Raw genomic sequence first — 21,856 nt, 5'->3', positions numbered from 1 at the left:
TATGGGGTGGATTTTTGTTTTCTTTATTCTTGGCTGAATGTCAGTCTCAATCCAATTTTAAATATATTATGATAATTGTTTTTTAAAAAAGTGAGTAATTATTTGTTTTTCCAAAAAGGAAAAGAAAAAACTTTTGCAAAATTAAAGTTTGTTTATCAATCAATGTTATTGAAAAAAGTGATGCACTAATAGTGCCCTAAGTTGCGGAAACTTTTATAAACTATGGTTAGTATTAGTAATCATCACAATTCATACTCACTAATAGTGCCCTAAATTGATGAAAATTTAATATTATCATAGTGCATTTTTTAAAATACCAAAATATATTAAAATATTTACCAACTATAGCAAAGTTTTGGATTATATCAATTTTACTATTTTTGACAAATTTTCAATTATAAACTTACCATCCAAATATTATAATTTGTAATTTAAAGTAAATGGAGTTTTATAATGGTATATCTAATTATGGATAAATCATGAATGATAGGTAGTAAGCTTCTAATGGTGTTTATTTTATTGTCATGTTTATTAAAAGCTATGAATAAATTGTGTTAAGAATGTTAAAAAGAAAAATGTATAATATAACTTATTGTTTTTCCTTGAATGTGAAAGTAAATGTAGAAATTACAAAGAGAGTTGGACGTGATGTGAATCAACTAAAATTCATTAATAAAGCTATAATTAATTATTAATTAATGAGCTGACCTTTATTTATTTATCCAATGACATTAATTATTTTGAAGAAGTGGAATATTTATTATGATTAACAAAAAAAATTACATTTAATTCAGTGGAATCTTAAACCTCCATTTGGTAACAAATCAATTTATTTGATAGGAAATGATGTCTTTCTTTTTTGGCAATGAAATTTATTCTTTTCTCCATTTTAACTTCAAAATCCATGTGTAAGTATAATTGAATAATTTAGGTAAACAATTTTTAAAGTAATGAAATAGGACTCATTTTTATATTTTGTAGTGGATGAATATGTGAGCTTTGATATTTAATATCACACCGTGAGTATTAGAAGAACAAGTACTTGGGGCCGCTAAATTCCGCCTCCCACCACCTCTACACTAAAGAGATAAGGCAACAAGATTAAATTAATTGCCCTTTGCTTTTCTTTTCTTTTTTTTTTGGACATAATTTGACCCTTTGCATTATTTATTTCATCTTCCTTTCAATCTCTAAAGTTTGTAGTTAGAAAAAGTTGTTGTTCTTAGAATTTCCCAAGTGTCCATGTGAAGATGTATAGAGAGAGAAGGAAAAGAAGAATACTTGAAAACCCAATATTTCTCTAAATCCAAAAGTTTGAGCTAAAAAAGCAAAAGGGGGAAGGAACATGGAAGGTAGAGCACATAACAAGCTTCATTACAATTTCTTAATCCTTCTTCTTCCATCTCATTCAGATTCTCTTCTCCTTCCCCTTTTTTGCCTCTAATGTAGCTCAAACAACCATCCCATTTACTCTCTTCCATTATTATTCCCTCTTCTGTAAGTTTCTTCTTTCTTCTTCTTCTTCTTCTTCTTTTTTTCTTATGTTTTTCAGATTTGATTTGGGTTTTATTGGAAATTGTTGGACTCATTGAAGTTTCTGTTTTTGGGATCTGGGACTTGGATGCAAATTTGAATTTGTTTTCAACTTTTTAGGGATTAGGTTACTCTGTTGGTACTAGGATTTGGGGTTTGTTTCTTTTGGCTTCTTGAGTTGTATGTTGGTTCTTGTTAACTTTATGAACTTGAGTTGTGTAATATTCAAATCTCTTCTAGTACTACAGAGAACACTGGAAATGATTTGTTTCCCCTGTTTTTCTTTTTTGTTATTATACTTGATGATGGAAGTTAGATTTGGCTTGTTCTAGGCTGTTTTTGGATAAGAACTTGGGATTCCTGGTCATTCTAAGTTGAATTGAAAGTGAAATTATATCTCAGACTAAAACTTGAAGGAACCTGAAATTCCTGTTGGCTAAACTTAAGAACATGAAAGAAAACAAGAACTTGTAACCTCTAAGTTGAAAAACTTAGTCTCCTTTTGATAACTATTTTATTTTTAGTTTTGGGTTCTTGAAAATTAAGCTTATACGCACTTCAGTCTCCTAAGCTTTTGTGTTTAGTTATCTGTTTGCTACTGTTTAAGCAAAGTTTTGAAAGCTGAAAGATAGTAGTTTTGGAAAAGGTTGTTTTTGTTTTTCGAAATTGACTTGGAACTTCAAGTGTTTCTTTGACGAAGGTGAAGACCATAATTAAAATATTGGAAAGGAAATGAGCATAAATTTTAAATAACATACAACTAAAAACAAAAAAAAATTCAAACATGACCTTAATGAATTAACAACATCCTTGGTGTTTCTCAATGTCGATTTAGGGTGGACGTAACCTTTGAGTTGGGAACTTAGTTACTTAATATGCTTGCTGTGTCTTGAAGCTGAATATGGAGCTTTCCTTTGGTCCATATAGTTCGAACGGAGTCGCCTTGTATGATACAGATTTTCCTCCTTTTTTCAACACTTAACTTAACTCTCTCATGTTGTACATTCACATTTTATTTTCGCTACTACAGTCATACAATCTCTTACTATCTATCCATTGCAAAAGTTTTTTTTTTTCTTTTGTAATTTCTTTGGCAATGCTTCTCAGCCTCATCTTATCGATAAATGAAGGAATCGTCAAAGAAGTTGGGTTTAGAGTTGGTGGAGTCTCATGTGAAATTAGTAAGGGTAGGGCATGAGCATAATGCTAGGAGTGAGTTCATGAAATAGGGATTGAAAGGAAAATTGTTTACTTTTGATGAATAGTTTATATACAGAAGGGTCATCCACTTAGATTCTTGAATGTGCTGAGTTTTCCTGTGATTGCAGGAAACCTTTTCTCATTTTATCTTGAGCTTACGCCGAATATACTACATAGTTTAGTTAGTTTTGAGTCATTCTCAGTTGAAAAGTTTACTGGAACTTGTGTGAAGACTTTGCAAAAAAAATTCAGCCAGGCCTTGAAATCATGGTTTACTTGAGGCGTTTAACTGATAACCTTAAGCAGTCTTTCTCTTCCACTTGTGTTTAAAAAACCAAAAATTTGAACGTCAATCTGCCCTGTCCTTGTCTTTGAATAGCGTTTCTTCTGTTTATAATCATTCAATTGTATATCAATGAACTCGCATCTGGATTTGCATTGCTGTCTTTGGCTTACTTCGATCACTGAATTTAACAAAAATTTTACTATGCAGTATGCAGATTGGAGATGGCAGCTTCAGAACTCGAAGTCGAAGATGTTTGCTCGGATATCTACATTAACCTGGGCCTTAAGTCGTTGCGCAAAGGAATCCGGAAAAATCCTCGGGTTCTCACGCTTCTTTCTTCACTTCTAGAAAGATCTGTAAAAAAAAATGAATTACTAATGGAGGCCACACAAGTTAAAGATGCTCGCACAATGTTTCATGGTCTACGAGCTCCTACCTTGAGTATTCGATGTTACATAGACCGGATCTTCAAGTATTTTGGCTGCAGTCCATCATGCTTTGTCATTGCTAATATTTATGTTGATCGATTCCTCAAGTGCACAGAGATTCAGTTAACTTCTCTCAACGTTCATCGACTGCTGATAACGAGCATAATGCTGGCTGCAAAGTTCATTGACGACTCGTAAGTGCCAATCATACAGAATTTGCACCTCTCGAATATTCTATCTTGTGATCCTTTGTTAACTTGATTTACTCGATTCTGCAGGTTCTTCAACAATGCCTATTATGCGAAAGTTGGGGGAGTAAGCACAGCGGAGATAAACAAACTGGAGATGAAGTTTTTGTTTAGTATCGACTTCCGACTTCAGGTGAATATACAGACATTCAGTCGATACTGTTATCAGTTGGAAAAAGAATGCACTGAAACACGTCAGATTGAACGCTCGATTCGAGCCTGTAGGATTAAGGAGAACTGGTCAAATAAAGATGAGAAATCTTGTGCTTCCACGACAGCCAGATGATTTTTTTACCACAAACCACTGTATGTAAAATCAATCACAACTTCCTTCAATTGCTTCATATATGATTCATTTAGAAAATTTGCATTGTTGATAAAGTTGGCCATTATTTCCGATGGTTTTTTTTTAAAAAAATTCTATTTTCTTGTGACTTTGTCTACATGTATGCATCGGTGAGAGTTCATTGGAGAAGTAGAAGAATACTGTTTGAAAATATATATATATATTTTTTTTTTATAAATTGAATGGGGCAGTTCGCCACTTTTTATTTCATTACGAATTAGAATAAGGAGATATATGAACGTATGATTAAGGGATGTATCATTCATTCACTATTCAGATTGCAGTAATTATGATTTATTTTGGTGAGTTTGAGCAACATGGGTGAAGTGTACGAAATCAAACTAAAATGGATCTATACCGAACCGAACCCAATTGGTCCATACTATACTATACTAAAGCAATTTGGTTTGGTTTGGTAAAAAGATGTTGAACTCATAAGACATACCCAAGCAAGCTTAAAAGGAATAAATTTTAATTCCATATGAATATTCAGTTCAAAATATGATTTAAAAGGCTTTTTTGTTCTTCTTTCAAAACAGTTTAAACTCTTCTAGCATTTGAAAAGTCCAACGAATTCTGTGTCGTCGTGAGAACAATATCAATTTCCATTTTTAATAGTGAATAATGTGTAGGAAAATTTGGGTTTGAGAATAGAATGTCAAGCGTTTATGAGTTCTAACAGTGTGCTCAGGTTGGTTGTATAATAAAATTGATTTAAGATTAAATTTAATTAATTAACTATTTGAATAACTAAATATTTTCATCCTTGATGACATAATTGGTGTAAAAATCACAAATCACAATGTTGTTTTCTTTTATGTAAATCATTTGGAGTTTTTTAATTATAAACTCAATTGATAATTTTCTCGTTCTTCAAACAATAGTTTCCATTTTTAGTTAAGAAAAAATAATATTCTTTCAAATATACATTTAGGATCGTCCTAACTCTTAAAACGAATATTAAATAGATTTTATGTTTTGAATAATTTTGTAACTAATAAAAAACTATTTCAACTATATATATACATATATATATCATATTTAATTTTATATTTTTTCCTTAAAATTTGGAAGTAACATTTTAGTCTCTCTACTCACTAAATCATAATCATTTTCAACACATGGAGACCAACATGTCATTTTTTTAAGTTTAGGAACAAAATTATTACCTTTGTGAAAAATATGGGACTAATTGTGATTTTTAATTATAAAAAAAACAATAAAAGTACAAAATATTGAATATATACATAAAATTAGTGGTTGAGAAATGAAAAGTTGGACATATGGGCCTGAAGTAATTGGGCCAATGCTTTGAAACTCAGTGGGCTTTTAGTTGGTATTTAGGGGCAGTGCGGTAATTATGAAACAAAAGCAATCTAGAGGGATGGAAAATAAATATTACATATTGAAAATTTTGAGCTAAAAATAAATAATTTACAATTTCTTCTTTTAGCATTGAGCTAAAAATATCTATTAAAATTTTATCTTTTTCTTAAAAATAAAAATTTTATGATTATATTGTAATTCTTCTTTTAAAAAAACATTTTAATTTTCCAAATAAGATGGTGAAAAAAGTGGAAGATCATATCCAACGTTGATTCTATAACCTTAATTAAAATTATTTACTTTGTAAAAGAATATATACAATAATGAAAAGGATAAAAAGATTAAGTTACAATGCTTCTAGAAAAAAGTCTATTAAGAAAGTAAAATTAGGAAATTGAACTATATAATTAACTACCAATATTAAATTAGAAAAAAATATTTATTGAAAAACACATTTGGTCCATCAACTTTTATGAAAGGAATATATGAAAGCATGGACTAAATTATCTGTGGATTAAGAAACCAAATGAAACTATAACTAATTTTTTTGAAAACAAATAAGAATTAAACCCATAAATCATTTGTGCAAATATTGAATGAAATTGATATATTTGAGAATAGTTTCCTTTGGAGCAACTAAATAATTAAAGTTTAGAAGTTCAATAATTGGGTTGATGGGTATTGTGTTGTCTTTATATTGGATATCCTTTTGTTTTTGTACTTTGTTTTATTGGTTGTTTGCTTGTGTTGCATTCACCAACACTCCTAACCCCATCTCTCAATAAACACCAAAACAAAATTGTCTTATTTCATTATCTACCCAAAGTGTAAAAATTAAAGAATCCAAGGTTCACTTTTCAATACTCTTATTTTATTTTCACTATTTTCCTTTTATATATAAAACCTAAATAATATATTAGCTTCAAGCAATAACCTATATATGTACTCTTATTTACATAGTTATAAGGACTATGATGATTATATTAGAGGAAAACCTCAATTATATTTCCAAACGTCATATGCTTTAAATTAAAATTAAAGTAAGAATAGCATGCATAATAATGATAGTCGAAAAACAAAAAGTAGTACTCATGAGACGTTTTTCATTCTGTTCTATAAAAGCGAAAAAAATCATATCTTACCGTCTTAAATGATAGAAAGTAATCATATAAACTTAGTAATACTCAAACCTTGAACATATAAACATGTTTAGAAATCTTCACAATCACGTAGAGCGTGTGTGTAATACTAGGTTAGACAAGCACATGTTTTCTTGATTATCGCACAAAGATCATTCTAACACTTCGACAAATATCTTTCGAGATTAAAAACGACGATTTCTTTCACGCGATTCAAGTAGTATCGAATTAAGAATATAGCATAAAGATATATAATTGGAAGAGAGATGGTTTGATTAAACCTCATATAAATGATGATTTGACTCAAATCACTCATTCATCTACCGCTAACTCATGTGATAGAGTAGATCCAATTTCAACTCATACAATAACAATTGGAAAGATAATAAAAGAAAAGAAAAGAAGAAATAAATAAAGGGTAGTTGAGAGAAACAAAAATTTGGAACTACATGAAGAAACCATATGTTGAAATAAGAAGGTGGGTGTTGGGTTTCGTTGCACGTTTTGGTGTTGGTGGCAACTTTATTAGTCAACCAAAATCTATATATACTTTTGAGATGGATGAATTAGAAAAATGTAATTGAGAAATGAAGAAGAAAGAAACAAAAGTTTCACGAGATCAGATGTTAGTTAATTAAAAAAAGAAAAGGGATGGAGAAATGTTGAATAATATATAAAAAAGAAAAAGAAATCCACCTCATAGGAATTTGGCATTAGGGAAGAAAAGAAAAATAAATGAAGTGGCCACGTGATAGACTGAGTTCTTACTGTGTACCTGCCCACTGCCTCTTACCCACCATTTTTCAGTACTGTACTACACTTCTCCCCTTACCATATATCTATATCTATATCTATATATACTTTCTTCAATTTAATTTACTTTATTTACAACTAAATTATTTTAGTCTTACTTAACCACTCCTATTTCAGTTTATTTTATCCTTACTATTTCAACTTTCTAGTTGCTCTTTCTACTCTTAAGCTTGCAACACCATGGATAACTTTTTTTTTTATGAAATGATAGCATTTTAGGTAACGATCAACTTCACCACTAAATCAAATAAATGAAAAGGTTGGGTAAATCAAATAAGTTTAGATCAATCAATTTCATTGATTTATTTGTTTAATAATTATTAATAAGTTGACTTGCAGCACTAAATAAAATAGATTGCCATGTTTTGTTAAACATAAAAGTTTTCATTTTAATTAAAAAGTAGAAGCATGATTTTGTTGGGAATCAGTTTTAATGAATGGTTAATTAATTAGATTTATAGGGAAATGAAATTTAAATAATAAAAATGCATTTTGTGAGTTTTAGAATTTCTAGATTACTTGGAAACGCGTTTGACCCAATGCCAGTTGTCTCTTTTCTTTGAGATAAAAGTCAAAAACCAATCTCAGCCGTCGGATCCCACTAATAAATACATGCACACGTGGGTTATATCTTTTCGCATGGATGCCACGTCTTTCTACCTCTTAACCGACGTCGTTTTAAACTTCGTACATTTTCCACGCGTTTTTTCACTTCTCCATTTTCATCATAACTAATTCATTCTAATTCTCCATTTCACTTATGCACTAATGCTTTTCTAACCACATTACGAATTAAATTTGATTCACTATACAAAACTCTCAAAATTATCGAATTCTACTCATAGTTTCTTTAAATAAAAATTTAAAACTTGCGTTTTTAATTATTAAATAGAATATAAATTTTCTTTTTCAGTACGCAAGTTTAATTAATTAATGACTGTACGTGGAGATTTTTTTATTAATGTTTTTTGCTTCTCAAATTTAATGTGGTCGGCTCAATTGTACAATCCGTAAGCAAGCATAATTAAATTAATAAATGTCATTACTACAACAAGAAAAAAATATATCAAATACAGGTTTAGAATCATCTTACCACCTTCCTAATTTCAATTAAATTAATAACTCAAATTAATTTAAAATAATTATTAGTTTGATGTTTAAATTGATACAATTTGAAGTTTGAATTATACACTATACTTTTTATATAAATTTAAGGTTTAAGAATATAGTTTTGTATTGCTCCCAAATCTAAATATTTAATTTAATTGATATTAAAGCAATGTGTGGAACTATATTAAATAATTTTACATTTATTTTATTTTCCAAATGGTATGTAATCTAACTTCATTATTATTTAAGCTATAGTGAGAGAATGAACTACTTCCTACTTATATAAATAATGATGTTGGGAGTAGTTTTAGGAAGAAAAAGAACTTTGAATATAATTACTTTAATGAGAAATGCATGATATTAAATCATTTTTATAGTTGATTCTACTTTTTTTTAAAAAAAAAAAAATTATTCTTTTGATAACTTTAGAATCAAGTATTTGAGAGAAAAGCTATGAGCCTAAGTACTTTAAAATGCTTTTGATTTTTTATTTCAAACGCACAGCTTTTTGTTGGTTTAATTTTTAGTGAGAATTAATATTTTTGGTCATAACAATAATAGTTAATTATATTACAAATTGGTCAAAGTTTTACTAAAATAATTCCATATATTGCACATAGATACTTTTTAGTTTTATGGGATAACAATGAATGCTTTCTAGTATAGGTATATGATTTTTAAGTCGACCAATCAAAGAAAAATATGATAGATATCAATTAAGAAATAATCGAGTTGAACTTGGTTTGGTGCATATAACCTAATATTACTAAAATTATATTTAGGCACCGATAAGTGTTAGAGGAAGAGCATTGTAGATACTCACACTTAAAATTTTAAGAAGAAAAAAAGTAAGTTATCTCTATTAGGAACAACAAACCTTTAAATATCTCCACAATCATATGATACTGTTCACTTCAGACATACACGCTTTCATGACTTTGTTTTCAATGATTCATACATTTTTTTCACTCTCAAACTAAACAGTACAAAAAAAATTTTAATTAAAGTTATCACATCAACACCAAAATGTTTTTAACTATGAAATAACTTCAAACATAAGATGTAAATTTCTTGTAGTTAGAGTTCGTAACTTGTTTCAACTTTTAGAATATAAGATAATCACACTTCTGATATCTTTTTTTAAAAATTAGAACAAGTTTATATCACATGGGTTTTATAGAAAAGAAAAGGGTGATTATGGATGTGGAAATGGTAAAAGAGTAAAAAGAGCATAGAGGAAAAAACGAAGAGGGATGTGATTAAAACTTTTTCTTTTTCACTACTGACAGTGTCCTTTGTTCACATCCATTACTAAACGTAAATGGCTGCCAATGCAATATTCTCAACCTTTTTTCCCATTAATGTACACACATATCACATACATCAATCAACTTTCCCACTCTCTGCACGTGACCACCTCACCTCTATCTTTTCTCCAAATAGATATTAATAATAGGCATTGATATCATTAAATCACTCCTTCAACTCAAAAAATTAGATTGTGATATTTTGTTATATTTAAAAGTATTTTAACATTTAAAACAATTGTCCAAAAAATTACAAAATTGAAATGTTGAACTTTTTAATCTTTTAAAGTAATTTTAACTATATTTCTAAATTTTAAAACGTAACAATTTAGTATATAATTAATAGTTAAAAAGAGGTGAAATGAAAATTAAAAAGGTATGAATGTGACTTAGTTAACCCTTTATTTTCTAAAACTTAGATTAGTATAAATTGATGAAGAGAGAAACATTTTTGAAGGAAGTATATAGGAATGTGAATAGAGGTATAGGTTGGTGTTGGGAATGGGAATTAATAGTGAGAATTAATGTTAGAAAAGAGAAGTAAATGAGGAAGGCTAGAGGGTGTGAAGGGGCAAGTGATATATAATGAAAGAAAATAGAATTTGTATATATAATATAATGGTGAGTGAGCAAGACATGTGAGTGAGTATAGTTATTGGTTATTACTTCTTAGTGGGATTTGAGAAAATGAAGAACAACAACAACTACAAAAATACAAAAACTAGACAGGATCTTTACATAATCTTTATTTTCTAATATTACTTTTCACAAATATATATATATATATATATAGACACACACACACACCTGAGAGAGAGAGAGAGAAAGCACGTGTGTGTCACTATGGAACAGACACACACGTGTGTATATGCTCATAGTCGTACCTTTTTCTCCAACTTCTAAATTAAAAATCACTTCTATTGCAATTCATTTCCCAAAAGTATTATTCTATTTTTATCATTCTTGCACCAATTTCTACTTGTAAATTTGAAACTCAGTTATATTCACCTTTTAACTCAATTACATTATTCTTTTTTTTACTTTATTATTTTAAATAATAGTGTAGCCATTTAAATTCCTAATTTAAAATATTTATTTTAATTATTTTCTTTTACTTTTCTCTTCCTCCTTTACTCTAATTTGTTGTTAACTAATTAGTTTAGAGATTTGAATACATAAAGTTTTGCCCCTTCTTCCTCTTTTGTCGAAGCAGTCTTGTGAAACTCATCACATTACATTGCAATTATTTATAAACTAAAGGTTTAATATTTAGTTAAGAGACATCTTAATTAATACTCTAAAAAACTCAATCACTTAATTTAAATTCATAATAAACTTTTTTTCAAGGTTGTAGGATATAAAGGTGTTAAAATATGCTTTCAATTAAAATGATTACAACTTTATCCTAATATTTGTTTTGGGGAGATATTGTAGTGGATACAATAAAGGATATATAGTATAAACTAATAATAGGCAAATCATTCAAACACACAAAGGCCCTAGCTAAACTTCATAAAATATATTATATGATTATGTATAAATGAATAGTGATTAATATTGCAACTTTGAAACAACAAAAACTCATATCAAAGATTAAACTTTTCCAACATCTTGGAGAAAACAAACAACCTTACTCCTCTTTTTATTCAAAAAATATCCTTTAAGAAGTATAGTTAGTTCAATTATAAATTTTAAACACTATGCTTTTCTTTTCGTTTAAAAATTCTTGTTTGATTATTAAAAAAAAAATTCAACACAAAAAAAATAGAAAACAAGAATTGAAAATGGAGAAACTAAAAGATAATATAAAAAGAAATGGAGAATTCAAAAAATAGGTTCTTGCATTTGAGCATACTCAAAGGTATTGTCTTTAAACGAACACATAAAATTCCATCATACTCTTGAAAAGTTATATCTTATTAATTTGATACATCCATTTAATCTCTCGTTTTTTTTTTTTCTTCAAGTAAGGCATCAATAAATAGAAATAAAATGATGTTATTAATGCTTGTTTTAGAGAAAAAGAACAACACTTTTTGGGTCATAAATATTTCTCTTCTTTCTTTCTTTCTTTTTTTTACCTAATTATTCTTGCTTCTAATGTCTTCATGAGAATATTGAATTTTGATTTTTATTTAAGAAATTCTTTTTTTAGAGTTTAATACAACTTTAATATCTACACCTACCATCAAAGTTTCAAACACTATACATCTATCCTCTCCAATATAATATAACAACAAATTCACGTTTCTAATTATTAGGATAAATTGTAAAAATCGTCCTAAAGTAATAACAATAATTGAACACCTTTACTAAACTTTTAAAATTGTTAAAATTAGATAAAAATTGAACTTCCAAAATATGAATATTTATTTTAATATTAATTATATCATTTCAATTCCTATCTTTCCAAAAAAAATAAAGCATTATGGAAGATATAGCAAAAAAAAATAACTATGCGGTAAAATTTTAAATTTAATTTCAAAAATGATGAAAAATAGTAAATTATAATTCATTCTAATTATTCTAAATTTATTAACCTACAATAACACTAAAGACCGAAACAACAAGAAAACCAAGGTTAAAAATGTAAATATATAAACCTATTTCGAAACCTAAGATGTAAATCGAAGTTAAACTCAGAACTTAGGAATTGATTAAATATGTAAGGTTTTGAAAAATAGAATTAGATCAAAAACTTAGAGAGCAAATAAAGAGATATTTTTCTCACCAAACTAAAAAGCAAACAATTTAATATCCACTATTAAATAATGTCAACTACCATATGTAGGGGCCATATGTTAAAAGAAAAAAAATTAAAAAATGTTTAACTTTTTTTATTTTCTTGCTTTGGTCTAATTTATATTATTGAGGTTTGCTTTATTGACCACTTACCATTCATTGTAGGGAATTAATTATTTTGATTTAAAACAAGCAAGGATAAAGCCTACATTAAGCTTAATTAATTTAATAAAGCTTCTTGGAGCTTTCTCTAACTATAGAATCTACCTTTTTTTAATTCTATGGGAAATGCTTTAATTTTGCCCACTTTAGAAATATTTTAAAAGTCAGTTTAATCTATTATAATCATCTTTATCCCACTTTAATATTTTAAGTAAATTAAAAGCAACTACACATCTCCTAATAATCTCTATAATTTCATCCAATTTTCAACTTCATATTTTGTATATATATCTATATATTAATTCACTCACTAATGAATTGTAAATTAATAGTACAAATAGATTCGAGGTGTTTAATTTCTTGTAAGATATATCAGGCATCTACTGTATATTTAACAATTACATACTATAAAAAATGATTTAAAATGATACTTTTCTTTCTTCTTGAATGTGAAAGTAGTGGTTGTTAGTACAATAATATTGTTTTAATTTAATAATGTACTAGTCTATTTTATTTTGATAGTGATAAATAATTTGAATTTCAACAAGTTATTAACGAATAAAGTAAATGTTGTATATCATATACTAGTCGATGAACTTTAAGGTGACAAATAGGAGGAAGAAAACTATAGATTTAACTGCACAAGGATTGTAAAAGTAGCATCATAGAAATAGATGGTATATTATAAAGTACTAATCAAAGTTTTAATATAAATATAAGAAACATGACAAAATGCAAATTGGAAAATAAGCCAAAAACATCTCAATTGTAATGCCTAAAAAAAGAAACAATATGCAACATTATTCCTTTTCAATGCCATGTTCTAGGTAAAATGTATGCATGTGAACACTAATTAATATTTTTATTTTAAAGAAGAATCATCAAATAAATTTATTGCACATCTTACTAGAATGATCAAAATGTTCTATATTGAAATCTAAAAAAAAAAAATACATCATTTTTTCAAACTCAGATGATATCAATAGAATTGAAGGTTTAATTTCTACCCTAAAATTGTTATACAAAATCAAAATAAAAATATTAGTCATGATTTTGATAATAACATTAAACTAGAAGCATAAGTGGTTGAATTCAATTCAACTCCATTACTATGCAAAATCAAAGGCAAACCGACACTTTGAAATAACGATTTGTTGATTTGATGCAATATTTAATTTGCCATTTATATGCATGTGTATGCAAGTTAGGAACGATTTAGGAGTTCAACCCTCGTGAATAAAAAATAAAAATGTCGTTCGAAGTTCAACCCTCGGCAACAAAAATGAAGAGGCTATATATTCATATTGTTTATAATATATATACACAAGTAGAAAACATATATGCTCATAGGATTCTTAGTTACAAAGGATTTTGGAAGAGGTTGTCCATATCAACCAGGTTGGATAATTAATCAAAGGTCAGTGATAGAGACACATGAATGATACATTTTTTTTTCTTAGTGTTTTTAAATCTTCTCTTCACTCTAAAACATATATATATATATATGACATTCAAATTCATTATTTTGAATTTCAACCAAGTTGTTCCAATGCTTCCAAATATCTTCTTCTTCTTTTTCAATTTAAAAGTAGGAGGGAAAATTAAATTATATGAGAATCAAGTTGGCCAAATAATAATAAGAATATTTAATTGATTTAAGGTCACATTATTATTATATGCAAAATGGTTGAATTATTTTTCATCTATGTGTGCCATCTCTTCATTCTATAATTTAATTTCATGCATTTCATATTTAAATATTGTTGACTAAATTAATACAACATATTCATCAATCTTATAGACTTGTAAATCTTATGCCAAATTTAATAACATTTATTTGGGTAGGGACCAATAAAATTTATACGTAAACAAAATATAACTGACAAATTTGTAAAATTATACAAAGATGAAATGCATTTAATATATGGAGTAAATGTTTTTCTATAGTTGGTTATGGAGTTAAATAATTGGAAGTTGGGGTAGCATCCAGCGTAATTGTCATTTGAAAAATTAAAAAAAAATCTAACAATGGAGAATGGATTTAATAAAAGTACTTTTGAGTAATTCTTTTCATTTATATATCTTGATGGTTGATTCATCCCGAACCTACACTAATAAATACATTTGCAATATTTGAACATCTTTTTCTAGATCCAACGATGTGAAATATAGATGATTAAATGGTATAATGAAAGTTGTATAATTGTTGGAACAGATCTAAAATTAATATCAATAATAATGACACAATTATATTGTTTAAGAGATATATGAAAAGATGATATTAAATTGGACAAGATGGCTATCATTCAAAATCAAATCTTGCTCTCTCTATATATAACTTTTTTCTTCTTTTCCATCATTTTTTTGGAAAAAATGGAACACACAATCTTATTTAAAAAACCTATCATATCATTTATTTTATTAAGAAAATGTATCATATGATATTTATTAATATGTTATGAGACATTTAATTATGGAGATATGGATTTCCTTGCCTTAAGTTTTTGTCGTATTTTTAATTCCTCGAAAATCATTAAGATTGTTTCGATGATCTAAGTCTTTTCTTTGTTGATATAATTCTAACGACCAATGCTTTATTATAAATTACTTCAATTTATCAAAATTTTATTTAATGAATTGTATTTCAATATTTATCGAGAGTGATATTAACTCGATAGTAGTTAACATGTATTTATTTATTAAAAGTTGGAGTTAATAAAAAAATGCTTAGGAAATAAAAATTTATCATAATGCTATAATAATTTCAATGTTTAATGACAATATACAATGGAACCTTCCAAATTAAAAAAAAAAATGATATATACTTTAGATACAATCATGTGATATGATCATAATTAGAAACAATAATTTTTTTTGGTTGAATGTAAGTTAAGATTTTACCAATATTTTGATTATTTATGCAAATCAAATCTCTAAATAATTATAGATATTAACAATAAATAAATAAATAAATAATCCATCCATGCCTTAAAACAATTATAAGTATTTCAATTAATAAAATAAATGTATTGCACATATTAAATAAAGTTGTGAAATCTCATAATTGTCTTTATCAAAATATATACATTTATATATTTATATCATAATTGTCAATATATATTATTGGCTATTAGTGATATTCCTATTTTCTTTTTCATTTTTATATGGTTTGTCATTTCAATATCTATTTTGTTTCTCTAATTTTCTAACAATGTGTTAATTTTGGTTTTTAATTTATTTCAATTCATGATCTTTAAAAAAATATTAAGTTATGATACAAACAAAGTATAAAATTGGTTAAGAAAGAAGAAATTTAGAGTAAACTTACTTGTAAAAGTGAACATTACCCTATCATTATATAGGTATATGAAACATCTTTTTTCTTTTAACATAATAATTTTAGTTCTTACATTTATACAAACCACATGCAGTAGAGACGAGTACAAAGATATAATAAATGGTCAAATAATCATGTAAGAACTAAAATAAACATAAATTTAAAAATTTGTTTTTTAAGATTCAAATTTTGAGGTATAGGTGTATTTAGTTCTTAAATTTGAAAAATGAACCTTTTTAATTGAGAGATTTATAAGAATAGAGTTGTTTAATTATTGATGGTGTGTGTAAATGTAATAGTTGATTTGTTTACATCCACAAGAAATTGCTAATTAAAATATTGAATAGAAAAGGAAAAGGGAAAATAGAAGGGAGAGAGAGAAAGAGGAAGTGGGAATTCGTATCATATCCCACTTCTCCCGCAAATCAAATTGTCGACTCAAAACTCTTCAATACCCCACCGACATTTTCTCTTTTTATTCTTCTCTTCTATTTTCCCTTAACCTTTCTTTTTTCCTTTTTTTAAATATTAATTAGTAGATACTTTTTTTTTTATTATTTAGAACTCAAATTTGAAAGTAAAATAGGAATTATGGATTTTGGAAATAAGGAACGGTGGTTTACTTTGAAATGAAGTAAAATCATGTAGGGAATTAAGCTATATTTGGTTTTGAGAGTGTATAACCATGTATAGAAGAAGTTACTGAATTTGCAAAGTTTAAGAGTAAAGATTAAAATTTGGGTTTTAATAATTACGAAAAGTAATTAACAATAGAAACACACTTAATTCCAATTAGCGCCTAACTCCCTTAACTAACTCAAACCGAACAAAAGGGTTAAAATGTGAACCTGAGATGGGTTACATTACATGTTAACTTTTTAATTAAAAGAAAGAAGATCGAATAAATAATAATAACATTTTTTTTCCCTTCCCCCCTCCAAAAAAGAAAAAATATATATTCATAACATTTAGAACTCAACGGCCGGAAAGAGGGCTGACGGCGGCCAGATTTTTGCACGGACTCGGCGGCAGGCTGCTCCTCCCTGAAGCCACCAACCGTTGCACGAAGCTCTCAATTCTCTGTCCGTTACTCTCCGTTAGTAACCGTTTCCCGCCAAACGGCAACGTTTCCACCCCTCTCTCCTTTAACACTTCCCCTTCTTCCTCCACTAACCCGTTTGCCTGCACGTTATTTTTAACGCCGTTATACAAAGAACAAGCACAAGGAGAAATTAAATGAATTCACCAATTTCCCATGATTGTATGATAGTTTTCTTTTACTTAAATCTAGAGATTAAATACAACTTGTTGAATGTGAATTTTATAGGATTAAGAGATTTGACAAAATTGTTGATGGAAAATTGAAGATGTTAAAAGGATTGAGATATAAATATAAAGAATGGTTTGGTAATTGAAAAGAAAAAAAAAAAAAGTTGTGAGGTCAAAAAAGTAAACACCGTTCCTTACTTTGGGGTCTATTTTCTTGGATTTTCTCAGCAACCAAACAAACAAAATCTTTGCGTGTCGGAGAAAGTAGAAAAAGAAAAGACCACGAGAATTTCAAATCATATACCTGAATTCTCACATAGTCCGTCCGATTCCAGCAAAAAGCATTTCCGAGCATTTGATCGACGGTATCGGAGACACCGTCCAGCACAATGCCGACGACGACGGACGTCGAGCACTCACCGTTGCGCCGGACCTTACCGTTGCCACCACTCGCCGATCCATTACCTAACGACAGAACAAGCAAATCCTCAACGCCATTGACAGACGGAAAATCGCGTTTATTATGAAGCACGTGAGTGACGGCAGCGGCAGTCGGATTGTTCATAACCAAACCGCCATCAATGGCGGTACAAGAGGTCTTTCCATCAACAGAAGTAAGATGAAATGGCTTAAAAGAACTCGGCGTCGCCGCCGTAGCACGACAAACTTTCCAAAGCTCGAAGTTGAAACTCGGCGATTCAGAAGCATCAGCACGAGAGAAAACAAAAGGAGCGGAACTGTTGAGATCAAAACAAGGAACTAAAAGAGGTTTACAAGTATCTTTGAGCGACAAATCCTTAAAAAGCTCCTTCAACACTCCATCCATTGACCTACCAGAAAACCTCCTCCGTCGACAAATTCCACTACCGAATTTCACTCTAAACATCTCCGAAATCCTAGACGAAATCGCACTGACAGCATCCCTAGCAGAGAACAGAGGACGACCAGAACCATCATCCGCGACAATCATGGAAGCAAGAATGGCTCCAATCCCAGTACCAGCAATGAGGTCAAAGAAATCAGCAATGCGAGCGTGAGGATCGCCAGTCCTGAAGCGGATCTGGTCTTCGAGGTGAATAAGTGAAGCAGCAGCAACAGTAGGAGTGGTTCCACCGCCGTCGATGCTGAGAATGCGAATCTTCTTGACGGAGTCGCATTGATGAGAGAGCCATTGCTGTTCGAGCTTGGTGAAGATCTCTAAGGTAACTTTGCTTAACTCCATGATAGTGAAGGGGAAGAGGAGAAGAAATGGAGAGGAATTAGTGAGATGGAATGGTGGAATTGAAAAGAAATGGTGGATTGAGGTTTAGGATTTGTAGGTGGAAGCCATTAATGGAGGAAGGAAGAAGGTGTGTTAGTAACAGAGAGGGGAAAAAAAGCCCTAATTGGTTCTTAGAGAGAGAGAGTTGAAAGTTTTAAGAAGGAGAGGAGGACGGGATATTCTTCCTTCCTTTTAATGCCTATTTATATATACATTTTTAACTCTTCTTTTTTATTTTATTTTAAATAAAAATAATATTAAAATATCATTTTTAATAAATCTTCTAAACTTAATTTTTACGGTGGAATTAAATTGAATAGCAGTAATAATTTTATACGTTATACATATTAGAAAATACTTTTTTTTTATTAAAAAAAAGAACAGTAAATTAGATTTAAGATTTATAAAAATGAATCAAAATGATATTTAAATTAATTATAAAAGTAAAAAAGAAATAAAAGAAGAAAATAAAAAAAAGGAGGGGAGGGGAGGGGAGGCAGTAGGGAGTGGCTTAAAACGTGGTGTTGGGCGTGTGTTTTGTTTTACTTAACAGTGCGAGAATCTCGGCTTTTTACCCGGCTCGGCTCGCGCTTCTTACTTATATTTTAATCATTTCTTTTTCTTTTTTATTACCATTTTCTTTTATTTCTTTCCTTCCATTCTTTTTTTATGATAAGTTTCAGAATTTGATTAATCTAACCTATAAGTTTTATATAATCTTTCTTTAATGAAATCATTTTTTTTAAGTTTATTTATTTTTTTAATAGAATAATTTAAATGGAATAGAAACAACAAAGAAACAACCAAACACCCCATTTCAGGAGTGACGAATAGCTTATAATTTTATATGTTTTAATCTTTAAATAATATTTTTGTTTTTTATTATTAATTTTTATTAATTAATTTGTTTTTGTTATTAATATTATTTTTTAAAAAAAAACTTTAATTGCAATTTTATGTTAATTTTAGTTTAGAGTGTTGTTGATGTGGTGTAGAGTAATAAGATTAGAAGTACATTTCCTATTCTACTATATGAACACTCTCAAATAGATATACTAAAGTAGTATACTTCAACAAATTATTATAGTTCCTTTAGAATGGTTTAACGTCACACATCATTAACTTCAATGATATAACATAACATTGTTCATTCATTAATAAACAGATGGCAAAAGAAAAGATATGGCAAAACTGTATAAAATGTTTCATAGATATATGATCTAAAATATAAAAGTGTGTTATTCCACGTGTCGCTTTATTTTCTCGTGCTAACAAAAAACGACATTTTAACGTTATGGTTAAAATATCTCTACTTCTTTCAAAACATTATGAGTAAGTTTGAATCTTATTTTGTTATTATGGAATGTAAACGGAACGAGAAGGCGTAGTTAAATGAATAATAAATTGGGAAAGGAAATTAATTCCAAATAAATGCTTAAGAAAAGCAAGAAGTAGTAAAGAAGGCATATGGTTGGGGGAAAATGGAATTAGAAAAAGAGTTGGAAACAAACATAATTGACATTATAGTATTAAAATTAACTTTATATTAAGAAAATAAATTAAATATATGTGTGTGTATGTATATATGTAATGGGCATTAATGTGAATGACCCATTTGTATTTAATTAAAAAGATGAATGAACTTAAATTGAAGATTTCAACAATTAAAAGGACCAAAACAGCATCACAATAAAGATGGATGAACATTATAATCAATTGGAGGAGATGGAGTAAATAATTGCCAAAAAGAAAAAATAGATTATCATTTTCATTTCAATTACATTCAAAATATTTATTTTCAGATTGAAATTTTGAATTTTTTATAAGCTGCATTTTTATTGTTCTATTAACAAATATTGAATTATGATTATGGCATGTATGAGAAAAAAATAACTCTTTATATACTATATTGTATAGAAAAACTAATTAGTTTATGTTTGATAGGTTATTGAATTTTGTGTCTTGTAGGCCGTTTCTTTATATATAAAAGAAATCTACGTAACATTTAATAGGGTCGTTTTTTCTTGCTTGTAAAACAGTTAATGAATCTTCGACTGCGGATATCATTTCTTCTTCTTCTTTTTAATATTTTTAAATTATTCTTAATACGTACGTGATTGGAATGAACAGTACCAAATAGATAAAGTTCGGAATATAGAAAAATCTAGATGATAACGGAGTTTAACCACCAAAATCAAGAAACACTTATCAAATTTCCATAAAAAGTTGTTAGATATGCAACTTTCTTGCTTTAAAAGAGAATCCATATAAGAGTTTTTGTTAGAACATTCAAATCCCTTTTATTTACTTCCCCATTTCTTTCCATCTAACATAAATGGTAACCTTTCCTTTCATAATTAATTTTGATAGTGTGAGTAATTGTATTTAGAAACTTGTTTCCCTTTCTTGGTTGGTGCACATCAATAGTCAATTTTACTCGGTTAAATAAATCTCCCTTTCATTTTTAATACTTATCCTTTTTCCAACTTCATCTCCAACGTTTTAAAATTTCACCACCTAAATATTGACTCAAAGTTACTAACGAAATTGAAACGAACGTAGTAAGTTAAGATAGATTCGTAACTTTTTCGATAAATTGATAATTTAAATCTTCACTTTTTCAAATTCAATATAAAAAACTTTGCCATCCCTTTCTTTGTTGTTGCAAAAGAGCAAATAAGGGTTGAATTTGGTTGGGGGGTTTTGGCTTTGCTCAAAAGAAAACCCCATTAAAGTTTCTTTGGTCTTAAATGTAACACTTTCCTTGAGCTATATAATGCAGCCAATTGAATGTGGGTGTGTCTTCTTTTTTCTTATTACAATATTATAATGCACATTGAGCATTGAACAATATTGACTCTTTTATTTGCCCAATATAGACAGGGGGCATCTAGCTTGAATCATAGCCCTAAACACACAAAACCTAACCTACCCAATTGGTCTCTTTATAACATTTTTATCATATTATTACACTCCTCTACTCTCTTCTTTTCTTATGGGTAAATGGGTACGTCTTTTTCATTAATTAAATACGGTCCCTATAGTTTAAAAAAAGTTATAAATTTTAGTCTATAAAGTTTTCCTGTTACTTAGGATTGAATTTGGTCTCATGTAAACTATTAACGAGAGTTTATCAAATTATAAAGAATAAATTCTAACTTTTTTTTCACCATTAGGATTAAAATTGTAGTTTTAACACTTTTTATAATTTCTATCCTAAAGTCAATTTAGAGTTTACTTTTTTTTCTTTTTTAAATATAGAAATCTTTTAGAGTTTGATATTTGATAGATTTGATTGTTTGCCCACGTAGCCTATTGATTAAAGAAGTATAATTCAATAAATCCAATA

The 21,856-nt window shown here is 28.3% G+C and overlaps 2 protein-coding genes across 3 annotated transcripts; one reads left to right on the top strand and one right to left on the bottom strand.

The window, feature by feature from the left end:
• The first annotated feature begins 1,075 nt into the window (after nt 1-1,075).
• On the top strand, nt 1,076-4,246 carry LOC101203178 (cyclin-P3-1). 2 transcript variants are annotated; one of them, XM_031889185.1, is made up of 3 exons: nt 1,076-1,092; nt 3,227-3,641; nt 3,726-4,246. In XM_031889185.1, exons 2-3 carry the CDS (start codon nt 3,241-3,243, stop codon nt 3,979-3,981), a joined length of 657 nt encoding a protein of 218 aa, XP_031745045.1. In that variant the 5' UTR covers nt 1,076-1,092; nt 3,227-3,240; the 3' UTR covers nt 3,982-4,246. The 2 variants fall into 2 exon arrangements, with proteins under 2 accessions (XP_031745045.1, XP_011659305.1); XM_011661003.2 differs by lacking the exon at nt 1,076-1,092 and adding an exon at nt 1,389-1,497.
• A 12,447-nt stretch (nt 4,247-16,693) lies between these two features.
• Nucleotides 16,694-18,699, bottom strand: LOC101203421 (probable inactive patatin-like protein 9). Its single transcript, XM_004148847.3, has 2 exons — nt 17,551-18,699; nt 16,694-17,159 (listed from the first exon to the last, which is right to left on the bottom strand). The coding sequence occupies exons 1-2, from the start codon at nt 18,466-18,468 to the stop codon at nt 16,953-16,955; spliced, it is 1,125 nt and encodes a 374-aa protein (XP_004148895.1). The 5' UTR covers nt 18,469-18,699; the 3' UTR covers nt 16,694-16,952.
• Nucleotides 18,700-21,856: the final 3,157 nt, after the last annotated feature.

The sequence above is a fragment of the Cucumis sativus genome, chromosome 7, assembly GCF_000004075.3.
Source record: "Cucumis sativus cultivar 9930 chromosome 7, Cucumber_9930_V3, whole genome shotgun sequence".
Taxonomy (NCBI): Eukaryota; Viridiplantae; Streptophyta; class Magnoliopsida; order Cucurbitales; family Cucurbitaceae; genus Cucumis; species Cucumis sativus.
This window is presented reverse-complemented; position numbering and strand designations above follow the sequence as displayed.

Excerpts from the sequence above, each read along its gene's own strand:
- LOC101203421 (XM_004148847.3), bottom strand. The coding sequence starts at position 18,468 with ATGGAGTTAAGCAAAGTTACCTTAGAGATCTTCACCAAGCTCGAACAG. Across the intron at positions 17,160-17,550 it reads CGGACTATGTGAGAATTCAG|GCAAACGGGTTAGTGGAGGA; the intron begins GTATATGATTTG and ends AATAACGTGCAG.
- LOC101203178 (XM_031889185.1), top strand. The coding sequence starts at position 3,241 with ATGGCAGCTTCAGAACTCGAAGTCGAAGATGTTTGCTCGGATATCTAC. Across the intron at positions 3,642-3,725 it reads GCAAAGTTCATTGACGACTC|GTTCTTCAACAATGCCTATT; the intron begins GTAAGTGCCAAT and ends TCGATTCTGCAG.